The sequence below is a fragment of the Phascolarctos cinereus genome, unplaced genomic scaffold (genome assembly GCF_003287225.1).
Source record: "Phascolarctos cinereus isolate Bilbo 61053 unplaced genomic scaffold, phaCin_HiC Scaffold_726;HRSCAF=1367, whole genome shotgun sequence".
NCBI lineage: Eukaryota > Metazoa > Chordata > Mammalia > Diprotodontia > Phascolarctidae > Phascolarctos > Phascolarctos cinereus.
The window spans coordinates 215907502-215929328 of NW_027556098.1; the positions used below are offsets into that span (position 1 = coordinate 215907502).

At 39.5% G+C, this 21827-nt stretch overlaps 1 protein-coding gene across 10 annotated transcripts in view; it reads right to left on the reverse strand.

Moving 5' to 3' along the window:
• Window positions 1-21827, reverse strand: part of RAPGEF4 (Rap guanine nucleotide exchange factor 4) — a 351123-nt gene that overhangs the window by 84216 nt on the left and 245080 nt on the right. For all 10 annotated transcript variants that reach the window (XM_020990978.2, XM_020990976.2, XM_020990975.2 and 7 more), the window contains 4 exons: window positions 5991-6075; window positions 5187-5247; window positions 2600-2676; window positions 1965-2111 (listed from right to left, as the gene is read on the reverse strand). In XM_020990978.2, coding sequence (XP_020846637.1) covers window positions 1965-2111; window positions 2600-2676; window positions 5187-5247; window positions 5991-6075 — 370 coding nt within the window. The remainder of the gene's footprint in view (window positions 1-1964; window positions 2112-2599; window positions 2677-5186; window positions 5248-5990; window positions 6076-21827) is intronic.

Sequence of the window (21827 nt, forward strand, 5' to 3'; positions counted from 1 at the left end):
CCTTTATATTTTATGCATTTAAATATTATCCTGAGAAGGGGGTCTATTGGCTTCCTCAGATTGCCAGAGGGCTCCATGACAAAAAAAAAAGTCTGAGTTCCAGCATAGTGGATAAAGTACCATCCATAAAGCCAGTCCTGTCTTTGTCACTAGCTCTGTGACCCTAGGAAAGTCCTTCAGTGTCTCAGTGCTGTCCTGGTCCCTATCATTAAATCAGTTGCTCTTAATCTTTTCTGTGTTAAGAAAACACAAATGGCCTCCTTTAGTATTCTGGGGAAGATGATTAACCAGTGTATAACAGAGGATCTGGAACACAGTAATAACTTAGTAAATTTGTTGACTGACTGCTGACCAACCACTTTTCAGAATAATGTTTTTAAATGCATAACATAAAATACAAAGGATTACAAAGGGAATACATTTGTATTGAAATAGTTATCAAGCTTAATAGCCAAGTGAGTAGATCTCAAGTTAAGAACTTGAAGACCTGAATGATGAAGAGCAGATTAATTCTGGGTTTGACAAAGGAAGCTAGGGAGATCAGGAAAGGTCCTGGATCCTGCATGGAGGGAGTCAGGTAGTGAGTGGAGAGAATGGTAAGGATGAAGGCTGAATGACCTCATATCAGGTCCTTCCTACTTTGCATGAGAGGGAAAGAGTTAGGAAACAGGAGGCATTGAGATACAGAAAGGAAATGGATAAGGAAGGGTCCCTACCAAGTGGGGAAAAGGACATAAACTACAGGTTTCAAGTACTGGGCTTAGACCCTGGGCAAGTCATTTAACCTCTTAGTCTCAGTTTCCTCATCTGTAAAATGGGGGTAGTAATACCTTACAGGGTTGTTGTGAGGCTAAATTGGGATAACATTTGTAAAGTGCTTTGTTACCTTAAAGTACTATGTTAGTGCTAGCTATGATGATGATGATGATGATGAGCTAAATGCAGGGATGGGTGTACTGGTTAATATTTAACAAGTGGCACTCCAAGATGCGGGAAAGTATGCATGACACACTTTTAAGTTTCATCTGCATTATTAACATTTCCTCCATCACTTTCTTAAGTCTTCTAGGCAGGCAGCTAAATAATAAATCAAGCTCTGATTTGATGATTTCAGAAATCTAAATGCTCACACTGAAAATTTAAAAATCAGCTCTCTCTCATGACAGTTCAAATTAGTTCTAGTACATTCCTGACTATATGCGGTTGCTTCTCATAATGTGAAGATTTCATTTCTTCCCTCTTTTTTGTTACTGTCTAATAGGATTAGAAATCTAGAATTGGAAGGGACTTTAGAGTTCTCTTATATACATACATACATACATACATACATACATATATATATATATTCCAAATACAACTAAAGATATTAATTTAATATTTTACAAAGGAATTTTATTTGTATTCACATGAAGCAAATATCCTGCATTGTTGGGTACCTTATTTTACAGGTGAGATGACTGTGGCCCAGACAGGTTAAGCTACTTGCCCATACTACTACATAGTCAGGGGTGGGGAACTGGCCGCCTCAAGGCCACACGTGGCCCTCTATGTTCTCAAGTGCAGCCCTTTGACTGAATCCAAATTTTTTATTCTGTGAAGTTTGGGTTCAATCAAAGGGTCACACTTGAGGACCTAGAGGGTCACATGTGGCCTCAAGGCTGCTGGTTCTCCACCCCTGAGTAGTATTTTAAGTGTCAGAGATATGATTTTAATCCTGACCACTTAAGGTCTGGTGGTTCAGTGATCTTTCCACTGTACCATTCTACTTTATCTTTCTTAATTGTTCTCTCTCCTTTTCAAAATGGGATTGAATTTGTCATAACAGAGACTTGTTCCCAGAGTATTAATTTCTCAAAGTATGATCACCCAGGTTCAAAATATACATGTATTTTGTGGAGAAAGGAGTTCCTAGTGACCGTACAAAGATAGGATTCCCTACTGTCAGGGGCCTGCTCTTCGCTCACCCTTAGGATCCGGTTGAAATCTTCTTTGTCCACTCTTAAGAAATGGCAATTATCTTCTCGTAAAACGATGGAGGCCGCTCGCGGTGCATCGTTGACCAGGGCTAACTTCCCAAAGTCGTCTCCCTCGTGTAGGGTGCACACCACTCCCTAAACACAATGGGAGATTCTAAAGGGACTGTTAGAGCAGGAAAGCTGCCCCACACTCCATGCCCCAGAGACTCCCTAGTCCATCCGGTGCTCAAACCACAAGAACATAGATACATTTTACTGGGTTCTACCTATCTCAGGGTGCCTGAGGGAGGGTGTGTCATAAGAATTCAGTTTCATTTTCCTTTCAACACTGATTTAGATTAGCTTTCTCTAACAGATGAAACAACATTGAATTATATTCACATGGTCTAAGACCTACCTTAAGAAATTCATACACTATAATCAACAGGGAGGAGAGCACCAGAAAAGATAATACCATACAGTACGATGATAAAGTGGGATCATTTCTATAAGAGAAGCTATATTCTCTTTATTAAATCAGATAACAGTGTTGTTGCAAGCTCAATGCTAGTACTTTAGTGTTAATTCTTACAATTACAGCAGCAAATGGAGCATATTAAGGTTTCAAAAAGGGGGGAAAATACCTTGCCATAAATGACTACATTCACTGATCCTTTTAGGATAATATACCAGGAGGTACCTTCTTCACCCTGGTTAAACACTGCAAGAAAAAGCAGAAAACAAAGAAAATACTGTTAATAATAATAGAAGTACATCAATATAAATTGCAGCTTATCCAATTATAATTTTTTAAAAATCACCACTCTGACATTATACCTTTATTCCAGAAGGAAAAACATTGTTATAAAACTTTAACCTATTGAAGTAAATTAAAATAAAATGTTTCTATAATGCCTGGATTTCCACTAACCTCCTACCCAGGTACTTCATTCTGGCATGGAGGGGATCATAAACTCTCAAATATTATTCTATGTATTTTTCCCCTTAATAACCATTTATTTAGCATAAGGGTTGGCAAACTATGGCACAAGGGCCACATTTGACCTCTGTCTCTTTTTGTACAGCCAGTGAGTTAAGAATGATTTGTATGTTTTAAAATGCAACAAAACTTTATTTAGAAATGTAAAGATCTTTCTTAGTTTGAGGACCTTACAAAAACTGGCAACAGGCCAGATTTGACCTGGGGACCATGATTTGCCAATCCTTATTCTAGACTCAGAATATAAGTCTAATAAGTTCTGTCCAAGCTGGAAATGTTTCAAGTATAGACCATGGAGGCTGAGTATGACCATTGCCTGAGGGCCAGCCTACCTGTGTGGAGAGCCTCATCATTAGGAGATTGGCCACCAGGTCATGTTAAGGTTGTAAGGGCATAAATGCTTTCATGCCACAGGGTATCATGGTATAGAAGGACTGCAAATGGCATTAGTAGAAAGGAGTACCCACACTCATGAAGTCATGGGTCCTTTATCTACATATAAAGGGAACAAAAACATTTTTGCATTTGTTCTGCCCTTTATTTATCTTTTTATCTATTTATCTATTCTCCATCCATTCATTAATTTATTTTTTATTAAATGTCAGTTTACCAGTAATCCTTCATTTTTGAAATAGATGCTAGTTTCCATAAAGCAGGAAAAAATCAGTATACCTCCAAAGAATTTTTTAAAAGTTTATAAGTTCATAGTTTGTGAAGGAAATGTAAAATCATATCATGGCTAACATTTGTAGCTCTTGCTATGTGCCAGGCATTTTACAATTATTATCTCATTCAAACCTCACAACAACCCTGGGATGTAATTGCTATCATTATCATCCCCATTTTACAGATGAGGAAACTGAGGCACACAGAGACTGACTTGTTCAAAGTCATAGAGCCAGTAAATGTCCCAGAGCGGATCTGAACTCAGTTCTTCGGATTTGGGTTCAAATCCTGTCCACAGCTGTGTGAAATTGGGAAGATCACTTAACATCTCTAGACCTCAGTTTCCTCATCTGGAAAATAAGAGGTTTGGATTAGCTGATCTCTAAGGGCTTGATGAGCTTCAGTTCTTATGACTCAAAAGCTCACCTTTATACAGGTTGTCCTAAAAGTCTTAGGATAGTTTGAGGCTTAACTGCCCTAAGTGACCTTTTGGGACACTCTGTCTAACACTTTGAGGCTTATAACATGCATTCCTCACAACCCACCCTGTGAGGTCAGTGATATAACTATTATCCCCACTTTTCAGACAAGGCAGCTGTGACACAGAGAGCTTAAAGAGTTGAGGTATCTGGAGGAGGGGAGGGTTTTGTATATCGTTTCAACTGGAGAACTATAGAGTCACAAAAGTATTAGAACTAGAAGGGAGAAGTGGTCCTTAGCCTTCCTCAGACTGGCCAGGGGTCCTTCACATAAAAAGAAAGTGAAAAAAAGGTTAATAAACCCTTCCATTGTGGATAAAATTCCAGATTCAAAGCCAAGACAACCTGGGTACAAGTCCCACCTGTGACACATATTAGCTGTGTGACCCTAGGCAAGTCCCTTAACCTCTCAGCGCTAGAGACCATCTATTCCAATTACAGGATTTTATAGATGAAGAATAAGAGCCTCAGAGAGTTGGAATGACCAGAGCCTAAGGTTAATAAATAGCTAATCATTGGCAGAGGTAGGCAAGGAGAGCTAGGTTAGGGACCTCCCCAAAAGAATCATGGGGCATCTAAGTGGTGCAGTGGATAGAGCATCAGGCCTGAAGTCAAGAAGACCTGAATTGAAATCCTACCTCAGAACTTACTAGCTGTGTGACCCTGGGCAAGTCACTGAACCCTATTTGCCTCAGTTTCCTCATCTGTAAAATGAGCTGGTAAAGGAAATGATAAACCACTCCAGTATCTTTATTAAGAAAACCCCAAATGAGGTCATAAAGAGTCACAGCAATGACAATAAAAGAATCACAGAGGTAACTTGCCCAGTTCCCCCATCTTCAGGCATTGTTCATAATTTCTGTAGCCGATCTGGATAGGCAGTGAGAGTACTTGTAGGCCAAATGCTTTAGAATCTTAATGACTAGTAGAAATTACTCAAGCTGAGCGCCAGAAATAAAAAATCTTCATGTTCCACCCCTCCCTTCTCTCCCAAATGGCCACTAGACTCCACAAATAGCTTCCCAGGGCGTGTGCTTTTAAGAATCTCAAACTAGTCAGCACCTTCAACAAGGGTGCCTCACTTACATACAGTCCCTCCTTTGGCATGGGACTCAAAGATGAGAACCCCTGCTAACTCTCGTTTCACCTAAAAGAAACAGAGGAGAAAATTAAGAAACGGCAGGCTTATTTAAATTATATTTGCTTTTCTCTGTGAGGCTAATCTTATGCTTTCTTGATTCACAGACCTCTCTCATCCGGTACTCTGCTGCCTGCTTTTTCAGGGCAAATTTTCCTTTCCTTTCTTAAAGTTCCTAAAAGAGCTAATTTAAAAACCAGTTAACTAGCATTTATTAAATGCTTACTGTATGCCAAGGACTGTGCTGAGTTCTGGGAATACAAATGCAAGTTGAAAGACAGTCTCTGCCCTCATGGAGTTTACACTTTTTAAAAAATCAAGTTTTTTAGTACTTTGGACTTTATCACATTATTTCCGCTCCTTCAAGGCATGATTTATAGTGCTGAATTTATATTGAATTACTCTATATTTATTTGTAATTATTCTGTATATACTTATATATGTCTTTGTGGTCTTGCCCATCAGAATGTAAGATGAATCCCTTGAGAGTAACGGTTATGTCATTGTTTTCGTATCCAGCACCTAGCCCAGTGCCTGGCACACAGTAAGCACTTAATAAATGCATGCCTGTTCATTTATTGATTGATTCTTTGTATTGGCATACACAGCTTTTGTAAATGGAGTAGGAATAGTAGTAGCAATGAAATATTAATATTATGATAAGAAAGTCCTAGGCAGCAAAGGTCTCATACATCATCTCCTGATCATTTCTGTTGACTCAAAAGTGTTACTGAATTGAAAAGACAACTTACTGTTGTGGAAAGATGTGATAAGGCCTTAATGTGAAGCAGTTCTTCATAGATAATCTCCAGATCATCTACAGTCCTCTGGCCAGGCCTGCAAGGGAAGATGAAGGAAAAGAATACATTAAAAAAATCTGAGTGGACTGAAATATACTGTTTATGGAAATAGATTTACAGGCCAGTAAAGTTGTTGGGAATGTCTTCTCATTAAATTGAAATCAACAGAGAGAGAGATTTATACCATTACAATTCCTAAAGGAACTGTTGAAGTAAATATGCTTGTTGGTGGAAGGAAATGAAATAAATCAAATGAAAAAGAAAAAAAAAAACAGCCTCTTCTCTTCCTTTGTCTTAGAAAAGAAAATACCCAGGACCATAGAACCATAGATTTCATGTTGGAAGTGACCTGAGAGGCCTTCACTTCCTGTCCCTTCATTTTTCAGAGAAGGAAACTGAAGCACTCAAAGATGAGATGACTTGCCCAGGGTTACACAGCTAGTAAGTGTCTGAGAAGTGGGAATTGAACCCAGGTCTTCCTGACTCCATACTCAGTCTACAGCATGGGAAGTCACCTCCCATGTGATGTCACTGATTGCTTCAGGATATAGAGATTAATTCTTTATCAATAAAAACTTGAAATAGCACAACAGGTAATTGAGAAAAGCAACTAGATCTGCATTTGCTCAACCTTAATTCCTTGGGATCCTTTGTCACTCCTTTAGCATAGGGTAATAATAAAAATAATGATGATCATTTATTTGACTTAAGGGATCAAAATGGTTCTAAAAACCTCAATATTTCCCTTCACTTCTCAGAAGAGGGCACCTAGAATTATTCAGAGGGGAAGAGAAAGGAGCAGAAGGGAAATTCTAGAGAAATGAACAAGGAATATTAAAGGATGATTTGAGAAAGAAGATAAACCAGATTCAGAGGTATAAAAAGAAATGCAACCTCAAATGAAAAGAATATAAATTTAATAATAATAATAACTATAGCTAGCAGTCATATAACATTTTAAGGTTTGCAAAGTACTTTACAAATATTATCTCATTCTATGTCCATGATAACCCTGAGTGGTAGGATGCTATTATTATCCCCGTTTTATAGATAAGGAAACTGACTTGCCCTGGGTTACATATGTAGGGGCTAGATTTGAAGTCAAGTCTTCTTGAATCCAGGTCCAGTGACCTATCCACTAAATCACCTATAAAAATTGGAAGGTGATAAGATTATATTTGTTCAGTGCTTAGTGAAACAGCTCAACAATCTGCGAGTGCTTTTGTGGTAAGAAAAGAATTGAGAACAAGTGGCTTCCCATCAGCTTGCGAATGGTTGAACAAACAAGCTATTTATAGAATAAATGGAAAATAATAAATAGAGCAAACATAGTAATAGTAAGGGAGAAGGAAAAGAGAAAGGATGGTCTCTTGTGAATTTCAAAGAACTAGATACTGTAAGGCATCATATTTTCCGAGTGATGGGAAATAACAATTACTATTTTCTGAGTGATGATAATGAATACAAGGAAATATTATAGAGCTATAAGAAATGATGAATATGAAGAATTCAAAGAAACACAAGAAAACAAATATGAATTGATACAGAGTGGAGTGAGCAGAACCAGGAAAACAGCACAGTTACTGAATTTAGAATGAATGCAATGACCAACATGGAATTCAAAGGCCAGATAACTATGAATGTCAAATGTGACAAAGACTTTGTTGCTGTATCAGTTGATTTAGTCTGGATGTTGCTGTAATACAAAAAAAAGTTTTTAAAACCCCTGTATGACTAAAGTTGAATTAAAACATCCCATAGTAGAAAATTGGGTTAAGATACATTTTAATATAGATTTTTATGGGTGTGGTGACAGGTGGAGAATTGTATAGGCAAGAGTGCTCTTTAGACTTCATCATTTTTCCAGTGATTTCAAAGCAAATCAAAAGCTAGGGTGCTGAAATCTAGCTCGATATGCATTTCCTAGTTCATTCTCCATAAGGTCATCAAAAATAAGCCAATGGATCTGAGATGCAGTAAGAAGTAACCCCATTTATGCCCTGCCAAGGATCACCAATGAAAGACATAATCACATGCCAATCTAATGTGACATGGTGGGACCTAGAATGTACAGGCCTCATATAGGGACATATGTACAGGACAAGGCTCAATAGCGAGGTCTCTAATGCAGCCAGGGCCTTCTTAGTGGGGAGCCTAATCTACTACTTGACTTACACATGGGGATTTTGGAAGTAGGACCCTTAAGGATTTAAAAGTCAACTGAGTCACCTCCATCCATCCCCCCACTTTAAAGGCAGCTAATATGAGAGATTCGAGGTAGGTGTAATAGGATTATGGTTCTTCAATACAAGGAGCAACCCTGCTGCTCTCCTTCTCTACACTAGCTGCAAATACCAAGGTAACCAGACTAGAAACCTTGCTAAGAGCAAAAGCAGTAACCAAGCCTCATTCATACCTCTGTGGGGTGTGATGCCATGGAGGGAGGAAGGAATTAAACTGGGGGAAGGAAGGGCCAGAATCAGATCTGCAAAAGTAAAGATGTAATTTGGGTTATGGGATTTTTGGCCTGCGCCTTTCTAAAGTTTGGCAGGAAGGCTCCTTATAACATTTACGTGTGTGTGTGTTTGTGTGTGTGTGTGTGTGTGTGTATGTGTGTGTGTGTGTGTGTGTGTGTGTGTGTGTGTGAAATGGACACGTAGATTTATTCTTAAGGTTTCAAAGATGCACTATCCTTCAAAACAGGTAAAGGCTACTAAACCATTAACAAAGGATTTGCATGCTAAATTATTTTTACAATAGAAGCTAGTAATTATGTAGCATTTTGAGGTTTGTAAAGCAATATATGTATATATATATGTATATATATATATATATATATATATATATACATATATATATGTATATGTTATTTTATTGAACCTCCACAATAATGTTGTAGGGTAGGTGCTGTTACAAATGATGAAACTGAGGCTGTGAAGTGACTCACCCAGGGTCACACAGCTAAGTATCAGAGCCAGAATTCAAACTTACTTCTTCCTGACTCCAAGTCTAAAATTCTATTTACTAGACACCTTTGTAACCAATCCCCCTTGTGACAAATAGCATATTTTTGAGAAAAATGGCTGAAGTTAGGGGTGTGCATAGAATATTGCCCTAGGATATGGTGAAGCTAACAGGCCCCAAACCTGGTACCTAGACGTTTATCGGCAACATACACTAAACAAAAGTATACAACTTAATACAACAAGATAATGACAATAAATATACAAATAGCTATAATACAAGATATTATGAGGCAGCCCATGACTCAGTGGACAGAACACTGGGACTAAAGTCAGGAAGACCTCAATTCAAATCCAGCCCCAGACACTTCCTAGCTGTGTGACCCTGGGCAAGTCTCTTAACCTCTGACTGCCTGACAAAATAGACCCACTGGATCCACTGGAGAAGCAAATGGAAAACCACTCCAGTATCTTCCCCAAGTCAACCCTAAATAGGGTCACAAAGGGTCAGACATGACTGAAATGACTTAAAAACAACAACAGAAGATATTATAGGATAACATCGTCATGGAGTTACAAAGCAAAGGGGGAATGGATAATCAAGGAAACCTTCCTAGAAGGAGCAGCATTTGAACTGGGCTTTAAAGGAAGGCAATGGTAGGGACATGGGGTATTCCAGGCATTGGGAATGTTGTGAAAAAAATTACAGAGGTGTATAAGTACAGTCCATATTTGAGGGGCAGAGAATGTGGTCCAGCTTGGTTGGAATATAAAATAGGTTGAGGAGAACAGTATGGGCCAAGGTAAGAGGTATCTGATCGTGGAAGACCTTAAATGTAAGGCTGTAGACTTCACAGTTTATCTGAAAGGCAACAGTGAGCAGCAGTGAAATGACAAGCTATATGCATAAGAAACTAGATTTCAGCAGCGGTATGAAGGATAGATTGGAAGGAGAAGATGGGAGTGAGAAAATCTGTGCAGAGATTACTTTGAATCTCCATGTAGGTGATAATGAAAGACTTGTAGTAGGGTAATAATAGACAGAAATGAGATGGGGAAAAGATGCCACAGAGGTAATTAACACAAGGGATATGACAGGTGAGTGAAGAGGAAGAATCAAGATTAAGTTCAAGAAGACAGGAGACTGGGTGGATTGTGGAGCCATAGATAACCATAGAAAGAGCTAATAAAGTTAGAAAGAGGAACAAGGTTCAGGGGAAAGATCATGAACTGCATTTTGAGTTTGATGTGTTGAAGGGACATTTAGATAAAGATACAGTATTGGCACACGCGGAGATATGAGTCTGGAGCTCTGAAGAGAGATTGGGGCTCAGAATAGAGTCCTGCAGAGCTGAGTCCTAGAGAGGCTGAAAGTAGAGATTCATCAAAGGGGAAGCATGGAAGTGAAATAAACAGAAAATAGGGTCAAGGGTGGATTTGTGGAATAAGTCACACAAAGGGATCAGGGAAAGGACAAGGACTCAGCAAATGAGTAGTCAAAGAGGTAGGAGGCGAACCAAGAGAATTTCTTATGCTCTTGGAGAATATCCAGTAGGGCAGGATGGACAATTGTTTTCAAAAGCTGCAGAAAGGTCAAGGACAAGGAGAGCTGAGCACAAGCCCCCAGATTTTGCAATTAGGGTAAATGACTTGCCAAAGTCACACAGCTAGCCAGCAGCAGAACCAGGACTAGATCTCAGATCTCCTAAGACCTGTTCCACAAAATCCATATAGTAAACAGTGTTGCAAAGAAGGGCTCTTTACCCAAAGCTCCTTCCACATCCTGGAAGACTGTCCCTAGTGCCAGTATTCTGATGAGTTGTTTACTTTCAGATTCTCAAAAAGGATACTCCTGAGTGTTTTATACTGGTCCAATCCATTGCCTAGTTACTTAGATACTTATTTCTTTCTCTGTGGTCAGAGACAGATGGGAGAAAGCATAATGAAATAGAAAGAAACTTGGTCTTGGAATCAGAAGACACAAAGGAGAAACAGGAATTTTTCTTTCTCTTTTTTTTTTCAGAGAATGGCACACATTCATAGTATAATCAATCAATGATCATTTAGTAAGTGACTATGTACCAAGTGCTGGAGATACAAAGCCAAAAAAGTGAAACAATCCCTACCCTAGTTTAGGAGCTTACCTTCTCTGTTACAGGAGAAGGTATATACATAGACAGGCATATAGAGAATGAATATGTAAAAATATACGTATGTGAATAAACACAAACAGTAGCTTGAGCAGGATGGCACTAGCATTTGGGGGCATCAGGAACAGCTTTGTGGAGAAGGAGGTACATAAGTAGCATCTTGAAAACATTGATAGATTCTCTAAGGAAAAAGTGCAAAAAGTATACTGGTCTTGGGTTCAGGAGCCTTGCATTCAAATTCTTGACATATAGCAGCTGTTTGTTCTGGAACATATTAATTGACCTCACTAACCCTGAGCTGTGAAGTGGGGATTCTAAAAACTTGTATTACCTGCTTCACAGGCTGGTTGGGAGAAAATCTGCCGGTAAATATTAAGTCACCAGAGAAATGGGAGATATTGTCCCAATGCCTGGCACAAAGTAAGCACTTATTAAATATTTGTTTAACTGAAAGTTCCTTACCTCAAACCATATTCTGTGCAGCTACCACCAAGTGATTTTCCTAAAGAGAAGGTCTGCCTATAGCAATCTCCATTTCCCCAAACTCTAGTGTCTTTCTATTGCCTCTGTGATCAAATAAAAACCTTGATACTTAAATCTCTTCGCCCTCTAGTCCCTTCCTACATTTCCAGTCCTTTTATATATCATTCCCCTCCTCATACTCTGAGACCCAGTCACCCTGGCCTGCCACTGTTCCATTTCACACGTCCAACCTCTTTGCCTCTGTTCAGACTGTCCCCCAGGCCTGAGATGTAGTCCTTCCTCACTACTGCCCTCGGGAACCTATAGTTCCCTTTAAGACTCAGTTCAAGTGTTACCTTCACCAGCAAGTCTTTCCTGATCCCCTCAGCTACAGGAGCAATACTTTCTAAAATGACCTTGTATTCATTTTGGATTGTGTGTGTGTTTTGTGTGTGTGTGTGTGTGTGTGTGTGTGCGCGTGCAACGCGCCCACACGCACACATGCCCACACTCCCACCTCCCACACTGAAATGTAAATACCTTGAGGACAGGAAGGATGTCACGTTTGTCTTTATATCTCCATTGCCTAGCACAGCACCTAGTACATTTTGTTTGTTTCTAGTACCTTGTACAGTGCCTGCTTATTTTATAAATGAGGAAACTGAGGCAAACAGGGTTAAGTGACTTGCTCAGGGTTATACAGCTAGTAAGTGTCTGAGGCCACATATGAATTTGGTCTTCTAGACTCCTGCCCAGTGATCCTCTCACTGTACCACCTAGCTGTCCAAATGCTTAATAAATGCTTGTTAATTGATCTGTGTATTACCTGTATCAGTTATCCTACTGCATTAATAAATCTTGCTCCTAAACAAAAACCCCTATGACTTTCAATTATTAATTGTTTTTAAATCTCTGCTCCCACTGAAATATGGGTTTACTTCTGAAGCTATCATGGAAAGAGAAAGATGACTATAATTTTAAAAATTCAATGTTTAGGGATAATGGGCCCTATTCAAAGTTGGAAATATAAGTTGACGTTTCTGCTCATCAGAGTACAATTTTAAAATCGTACAGTGGTAGGGTTTGTGAATTGCACAGGCCCCCCAAATCTTTTTTTCCCCTTCTGCTTCCTGTCTTTTAGTCATGAGAGGTCTAGTCAGAGGTTATGGTGCAACATGGAAAAAGAAATGGAAAACTGGCAAAATTCAGCCCACTTTTGGGCATACATTTAAAAATACAATTTTTTTAAAAAACTCTCTTAAGCCCAAGATGCTTTGAATTTGTTTTGCTTTGAATTCAGCATTCCCTGAAGTAGTCACACAAAAGTTTATTATGGGGATGGGAAACCTGCAGCCTCAAGGCCACATGTGGCCTCAAGGCAGCCAGTTCCCCACCCCTGGTCTATTACAATAAAGTGTTTCATCCAAAAGATTCGGGAAGGACATTTGTTCATTAGAGGGAATGGAGGTAGAAAGCAGAAAAGGCAAGAAGGAGGAGAAAAGAAGAATTGGAACTGTGAGTACTGAGGGAACAAGTCTACGCTGGCGTGAGGGTGAATTAGGTAAGTTTATAGTGTTCGGTGAAACTCCACCCAGATTCAGGAGAGATGGGGGCCAGTAAGTGGTTTTAAGGTCAGACTGTACTTTATAGACAATCCCAGGTAGAGTATAGCCCATAGATGCTCTTCACACCCCTCCGCAGTATGATCCTTGAATGAAGAGTATCCATGGCCCCTCTGTAGTAACTTTTGGGGGCAGTTGGTCAAATGCTGATGTTTTTCTGGTAGATAAAACAGCACTCTATCCACTGCACCACCTCACTGCCTAAATAACCACAGGCAAGATGTGTCATACCAGGACCATAGCTAGTTTGGGTAGGGTGTGAAAAAGGAAATAGAATGAAATACCAGCAAAGCAACATTTAGGGGAAATAAGTGATGGCAATCGTCCAAGGGCTTCTTCTGAAAAGGGAGACTGGATATAACATGTCCATAAAAATCTTGCCTAAAGGTTTTTGGAGTTTTAAAGGAACTCTTAATGGCCTTGAACAAAGGGTCAGTTAAACGAGCAAGATCACAGAAAGAAATAATAATAACTAGCATTTATATAGTGCCTACTGTGTGCCAGGCACCATACTAAATGCCTTACAAATATTATTTCATTAAATCCTCACAACAATCTGGGAGGTAGGGACTCCTCACTTGCAACAAAGAAAAACGGTAAAGACAATTGGTATGGCAATACTGTTTATGAAACATCTTATCCTTAGAGTCCTACTTCTCTTCTAAAAGGAAGGAAATTGGTTCCGTTTTCTGTTCTCCAGGGCTGAGACTGATTATTTTAATTATTGAGAGTTTTGTTTTCTTTTAGTGACATCATTTAAATTATAGTGGTCATTGTTTTTATTGTTCCTTCTGTTTCACTAACATCAATTCAAGCAAATCTTCCTATCTTTCTCTGAATTCATCAGATTTGTAATTGCTTATCGAACAAGGCTATTCTACTACATTCCTGTATCAGTTCGTTTAGTCTTTACCCAGTTGATAGAATTGCTTTCTTCTCAATTCCTTGATGTCACAAAAAAAAAATGCTGCTAGGCTCAAATTATCTCAGAACATTTTTTTTCTGGATCTCTCCTTTGCCCCTATAATAATTTATCTTGTATCATGCTTTTTTATGGTTGCCATAGTCCCCACCCACCTAATCCAATCAGATTCTGTGCTCTGGTTGGGCAGAGTATTTGACCCATTTCATCTCTGTATACTTAGCACCTCACATGGTGCCTTTCACATTTTAGATGTTTAATTTATGTTCACTGTTGAATTAAATGGGCTCAAATATTGGAGCTTATTTATCCCATTAGTTTGCAGGAAGAAGATGCAACATACAGTAGAAAGACCAATGGATCTGGAATGAGAAGATCAGCTTTTCAATCTCAGTTCTGCTGCTATTTTTGTAGATTAGTCAAATCTAGTTTGTGGTCCCAGTTTCCTCATCTATAAAATAAGAGACAATGACTAGGTGACCTCAGGCCCTTTTAGTTTTAAACGTGTGATGCTCTGAGGTAGAGCAGAGACTAAAGTATTATGGATGAAATATATGTCTACAGATAGGAGATATCCCTGGGACATTGATTTTACCTCACTGTGGGCTTGTGGATACCCTATACTGGAGAGGATATTGTTTCTCTTGGGGGATGGGCACTCCTAGGAGTATTCTGGAAGGAGACTAATCACTGCTACCCGGGATATGAATACCAACTGTCAAAATTGTTCTGGCTCTTTGGAAACTTTGCACCTGTTAGTAACTGGAGTATACTAGGGAACATGCATCATCATCCAGTCACTACTAACATAAGTGAGAATGGCTCTAACTATACCTGAATGGTCCCTGAACCTGCTTATTTGTGATGTGACACATGATGAATGACAAAGGTCTACTCAACACACTAGTGGGGCACCATTGCCACACAGAATGGATTAATAAATTTGGGAGTTGTTTTTGTTCAGTCATTTTCAGTCATGTCCTACTTTTCATGACCTTATTTGGGGTTTTCTTGGCAACAATACTGGAGCGTTTGGCCATTTCCTTCTCCAATTCATTTTACAGATGAGGAAAGACAGGCAAACAAGGTTAAATGACTTGCCCAGGGTCACATAGCTAGTGAGTGTCTGAGGCCAGATCTGAGCCTAGGAAGAAGAGTCTTCCTGACTCCAGGCTTGGTGCTCTATCCACTGCACCCATCTAACAACAACAACAATACCAGAACGGCCCCTGAACCTGCTTATTTGTGATGTGACACATGTGATGAATTATCAAGATCTACTCAATAAGTGGGGGGGCACCATTGCCACACAGAGTGGATGAGTAAATTTGGGAATACAGGATACTTAAAGCCCAGCTTTTATCATGTCACTATATCAAGAAGTGGCAATAGCTCTCCATTGTATAATAGATCAAATTTGAAAACTCTAGTATCAAAATTAAGGTGCTCCAACATTCTATCCTCACCCTTCCACTGTATTTTGTATCTAATTATTTACACGTAGCCTACACTTAAGCCAAACCAGAACACTTGTCATCCCTGACCATACCCCATTATACTTTCTGTTTCAAACGTCTTTCCAACAGAAATTATATTCTGTAACTTTGTACATAGAGGATTTAATAGGCTTAAGATTTAGGCTTTCCAGGTTGTTGTTTTTTTTTTTTAAATTATATGTCTGACAACTTTTTAGTAAAAGCAAACATTCTACACATCCTCTTCTCAAGTGATTATGGTATAATATACCTAAGATAAATGCAAGGCATGATGAAAAACTGAAATCCTCAAACTGACTAGGTAAGCAAAGAAGAGATGTCCTAATGTGGATGAAAGACAAGAGGTGCCCACTGAGTGATCGATCAGCTGAAGAGGAAACAGGCAGAGATGATTTTTGAGCTACAGAGGGCTCATCAGCTTTTCTTGGGATCCAAGCAATTTGCAAAATATGAAGCCAGGATCTAAAGCACAGTTCAATCACTAAACCAGAGCATTCACAATATCTTCATATGGCAGTGATCTTTTTGGTTATACCATGGCAAATGTTTTAATGTGGTTAGAGAAGCTATGATTTAAAGGTAGGAAGAAATTTGCTTGTTTCTATGCCCAACTTAACAAACTGCAAAGGCAGGCATTCATGAGAGAGGCTTGGGGCAGAGAAAAGGGATCTTCACTCCCTGCCAACTGTAGCACCAATTCAGCCGGACACTGAAATTTGCTCTAAGTCACAGGGACAAGATCAGGCAAAAAAGCATCAGGGGGTCTGGCCAACCTCTGCTCACCAAAGGAAATCAAACACTCCAGCTCTTCTTTGCTTGCTGGTGGTGCCCACTATTTAATACCCAGGTATAAAAGCCAGACTCAGCAATGTTATAGGCACAGGGAGAAAGAAACCAGCTGCCACAAGACCCGTAGCTGTGTACTGAAGACTATCTCTACCATGAACCTGTGCTGTCATGCCCTCTAGTGTTTTAGAAAACGTTCACCCCTCTCTACTTTCCACTGATCAGATCCAGGTACTTTTCTTGATCTACCCTCCCCCCAAGAGCATCAAGTAATATTTTAAGCAGTGTGTCCTCCTGCCATAATCACTGAACAAAGTAATAACTTTAAAAGATAGTTTCTCCTGGCAAACAGCAGCATTAACCCTCTTTCATACTTTATGGAGAACTGAGGGGGCAGGTGTGAAAGGACTGAGAAGCTATGCAGAACACACATTCTGCAAATCAGCACCAGCTCGTTCAAAAGGTAATGAAAGGGTCCCAAGGACTGAAAGCAATTTGGCTTTCAAGAGTAAAGGGAACACTCTGCCCCGAACAGGAGGAGATAACTCCCATGTACCTTTATAAGAGCAACCTACGAGGTTTGGACAAGTGAATCGACTCTCAAGCTACTCTCTGAGTGGCAGCCCATGGATGTAGCTGGTCTTTACTTGTCCTTCTCCAGATGTCACAGGGAGAGATATTAGGCATCCCTGCTTCTTTACAAACCTGCATGGTGCCCCATTGAAGTGGATTTGTCAGATCCTGCTGTGGGAAGGCCTAGTTTCCGCAGGGGATGCATTCTGGCAGCAATGTCTAGTTACAGACAGGATAATAAATGGGGATGGATGGAGAAGCAGTTTATACATTAAAGGCTGGGAGGGCTCAGGTGATATTGGAAGCTCCTGGTAAATACAGCTTTATCAAGGAATTTATCAAGGTCAGAGACAGAGACCCTCAGTTGTTGGAACGTGGCTAAAATGTGGGATTTAGCCAGCCCCTAAGTGGCAGAGTGGTATTGGCAAACATTAATCATTCTTTGTTTCTCTGCTTTGCCCCCCACCCCATTTTATGCCTTACCTAGTGAACTCCGTAGGGGAAAAGGCTGCCTGCCCAGGTCCTTCAGAGCAACCCTCTGGTATCCTTGTTACCATGGGTACGGCGGATAAGACACACATCCAAAGAAGTAATTGTATAAATATCTGACAAGGCCAGGGTGGGCCCTCCGACAACTTACACAATGGTCACCTGTGAACAAGCCTGGCATTTTGAGAATCATGGCCTGAAGTGGCCCATGCTGATTTCCATGATGAATTTGCCCTTTACTGAATCACCTGCTTTTCCCACTTGTAATTCCAGATTTTCTTCTCAGCCTAGCAGAATGCATTTCTTTACTCCCTGTATTTATATCTCCCCTTTTTTGACTTCTCTTGAGGGGAATGTGAGCATGCCAAAATAGCAAACCCTCTTCTACCCTTCTTTCCTTCTTCCCCTTCCCCAGAATCACATTTGCTTTGCCTCATCATTCTAACAACCCTCCATTTGAAAGCTCATGATCAGGAATAATCTTGAAAAAGCAAAACAGATTCCTTTAAAAAGAAAGGAGAGTGAAAGAGGTATGCCAAGGATCTGGCAACCTGAGGCTTTTAAAGGGTCATTTCCCAATTCCACATGGCTTACTTGTCTGTTCTTAGCCTGTCCCTTAGTTGTCTTTAATCAGAAAAGCATGCTTGCTTTCATCAGGTGCGATAAGGCACCTCACCTATAATGCTTTGCTCATAAAAGGTTCCTAAATGTTTGCTGAGTTGAATGGAATGGAACAGAATAATGAGCCGAATCCAATGGCTTAGCCAAGCCACATTCTGCTGGGCTGTTGGAAAAGCTTATACAAATCTGAACTTTATTCCTTCTTTACAGATTGGGAAACACAGAATACACAAATCTGTAGTAAATGGCAGAAACTTGATGGGATATAGATATAAAATGATTACATTGTCACATCCAGGCACTAATGTTCAGTTCAGGCTCTTTGAGTTCTGTGTTTGTAGGTTAGGGTTTTCCAGTGGATTTTTAAAAATTTTATGTGCCTGACAATTTTTTAGTGAAAGTGTCCACTCTACACATCTTCCTTTGAAGCTAAAGACTGGGTACAAGTTTGAAAGGCAAGCTTTCCTTTAGAATAACCAGAAAGAATACTAAATGTGGAGTGAGGGGGCCAGCTTCCAATCTTAGCTCTGCCTCTCATCATATGATCTTGGGAAAATAACTTCTTTCTTCCTTAGTTTTCTCATCTGTAAATGAAAGGATTGGACTAAATGACTTATAAAGGCCTTTCCAGTTCCAACACTTTAAGTTCCATGATTCTAAGGCTAAATATTAGAAGTAGAAAAGGAAGGTTCTAGCCAAGACAGTGTCATCGTCTCCTTACATGATCCTGGATGGGTCAACTTAAATATGCATATATGACACAGTACACCGAAAAATACTCTGTAGATGTAGTGGATCTCTGTTATTTTTCTTTTGCTAATAATACTAATCTTTCAAATATTTATTATGTACTTACTATTGGCAAAGCACTGTTTCAGGATCTGGGGAGGCATAAAGTTTAAATAAAATACAGTCCCGGCTGTCATGAAGTTTATAGCCTAGTAGGAGGATAAGACAGAAACAAATGTAACTATAAGACTTGCTATTACACAAGTTCATGGAGGAATTGCATAACAAAATCTATGTGATGTTCAAAGGGAAAGTAATTCTCAATAAGAGAATCAACGAAAGTTTCATGGCAAAGGAAGTGTTTGAATTGGGCTCTAAAGGACGGGCAGAAATTCATGTGAAGAAGGACGAAGAAGACATTCTAGGCCTAGTGAACAGCGTGGAGAAAGCTTGAAAGTTCAGGGTACATGTGGAAGCAATTCAGTTTAGAGAGCAGGGCTATGGAGAGGGGAATAATATGAGAGAATCCTGGAAAGTCAGGGATGGTACCAGAGTGTGGAGGCCCCTGGATATTAGGAAAAGAATCCCAAATGTCATTTTGTAAGCTTTAGGGAGCCACTGTAAATTTTAAGCAAAAAATAATATGACCAAATTGATGCATTAGGAGAATTATAATAGCATCAGCAGGATGAAAGATGTATTAAAAAGTGGCAGAACAGATGGGAAACATTTTAGGAGGCTTTTGTACCAAGGAGATGGTGATGAGAACCTGTACGTCATCATCTTCATCCTCATCATGATAATAGCTAACACTTATACAGCACCCGGGACAGTGAGGTGGCACAGTGGATGGAGTGCTGGACCTGCAGCAAGGGTTCTTAAGCTGGAAGCCAAGACCCTTAGCAGATCCATGGATAGATTTCAGGGGGTCTGTGACTGGGATGGGAAAAAAATCTTTATTTCAATATAATTGATATCCTTGAAAATCCTATGTATTTTATTTTATGCACTTTTAAGTTTTTAAGCACTATGCTGAGAAGGGATGTGTACATTTTTTGAACTTACCAAAGGGATCCATGACACACACACAAAGTAAGAAATCCTGTCTTAGAGGGCTGCCTGGAGGTCAATGAGTTATTAAGCGACTTGGCAAGGTTCACAAAGCCAGTATGTGAACCACAAAATCAGGACTTGAACTCATGCCTTCTTGACTCTGACGCCAACTCTCATTAGCTACGTGGTATAATGGATAGGCTGCTGGATCTATAATCTGGAGGACCTGAGGTCAAACCTGGTCTCTAACCCTTACTATCCGTTTACCCCAGAACAAGTCACTTAATCTCAGTTTTCTCATCTACAAAATGGGGATAATAATAGCACCAATCTACCAGGGTTCTTGTTACGCTATAACAAGATAATATTTGTAAAGTGCTTTGCAAACCTTAGCATACCATATAAATTTTAGCTGTTGTTGTTATTTGCTTCTCTGACAGCTAGTACTTTTAATGATGGGCACAGAATTCAAAAAGATCTTGGCAGGCTGTAATTTCGGGCTGAACTTAATAAAATAATATTTATTATGGATAAATGTAAAGTCCAACACAAGTTTAAAAAATCATCCATCACACAATGCTGTGATATGGAAGACATGAATTAAAAAACAGTTCAGCTGAAAAAAAATTGGAGATTTTGGTATACTGTAATGTCTTTATGAGTCAACAACAGCGGCCAAAAAGCTACCCCAGGCTTCATTAATAGAAGTGCCATGCCCAGAACAAAAAAGGCGAGAGTTTTAGTAGCCTCTGCACTGGTGATTCCACATCTGCCACCACTGGGTTCTCTTCTGAGAAACAGAACTGGAAGAGGGTGACCAGCTGCCAGAATGATACAGGGATTCAAAACTATATTATATGAGAGATGGTTGGAGATGTCAGTCTGGAGAAAAAAAAAAGTCCTAGAGTGAGGGGAGAGGGTATGATGATAGCCATTTTCAAAATAGGAAGGACTCTCCATTTGAAGGATCTAATTGATGCTATGTGATTCCAAAGGGAAGATCTATAACCAATGAATAGAAGTTAAGGATGATAGTTTTGGTTCAATACACTAATCAGTGCATCCCTTGTTATTTATTGGTGGTATCTGAGCAGAGGCTGAATGAGTGGGCATGTTGGATATGGAATTCACTCTTTGGGCAAAGGCTGGGCTAAGCAAACCTTGACAGATATTTTTTAGATCCAGTGATTCTATGCTAGAGAATCCCTAGTCAGCTATTAAAGCAGGACTGGACTTAGACCTCCCAACCACATAGGATCCTAAACAACATTTCCACTGGATCAGCCATTTCGAATCTTGACCATGCAATACCTTTAGGCATTTTTATTTATTGCAAAATGTATTTTAATTCACCATTATCATATATAACTTTTAGAAGGGGATGGAGGTACAACTGTTGCAAAATCAATAGTAAAATATAGAGTGCTACATCTTCCCCAAATCTGATCATCGCTTGACTAGGCTCTATCCTCCCACTTCTGTTAAGTGCTTGTCCCACTGGTCTCTACTTTAATAAAAGAAGTGAGACATAAAGTTTCTACCGACAGAAGAATAATGTTGAAGCTTACTTAGACGCCTGCTACCTGTGTGAACCTGTATAAGTTAGTCAATCGGTCAGTCAATATACATTTATTAAGTGCCTACTGTGTGCTAGCCACTGTGCTAAAGTCATTTCAGTTCTTTGGACTACAGTTTCTTTGTCTGTAAAGTGAATATAATAATATTTACATATTATTATCAGAGGTAGCTAAGTGGCATAGTGGACTTCAAAAGAGGAAGACCTGAGTTCAAACCAGGCCCCAGACACTTACTAGCTTTGTGACCCTGGTTAAGTCCCTTAAGTTCTGTTTGCCTCAGTTTCCTCATCTGCAAAATGGGGATGATAATAGTTACCTACCTTTCAGGGTTGTTGTGAAGATCAAA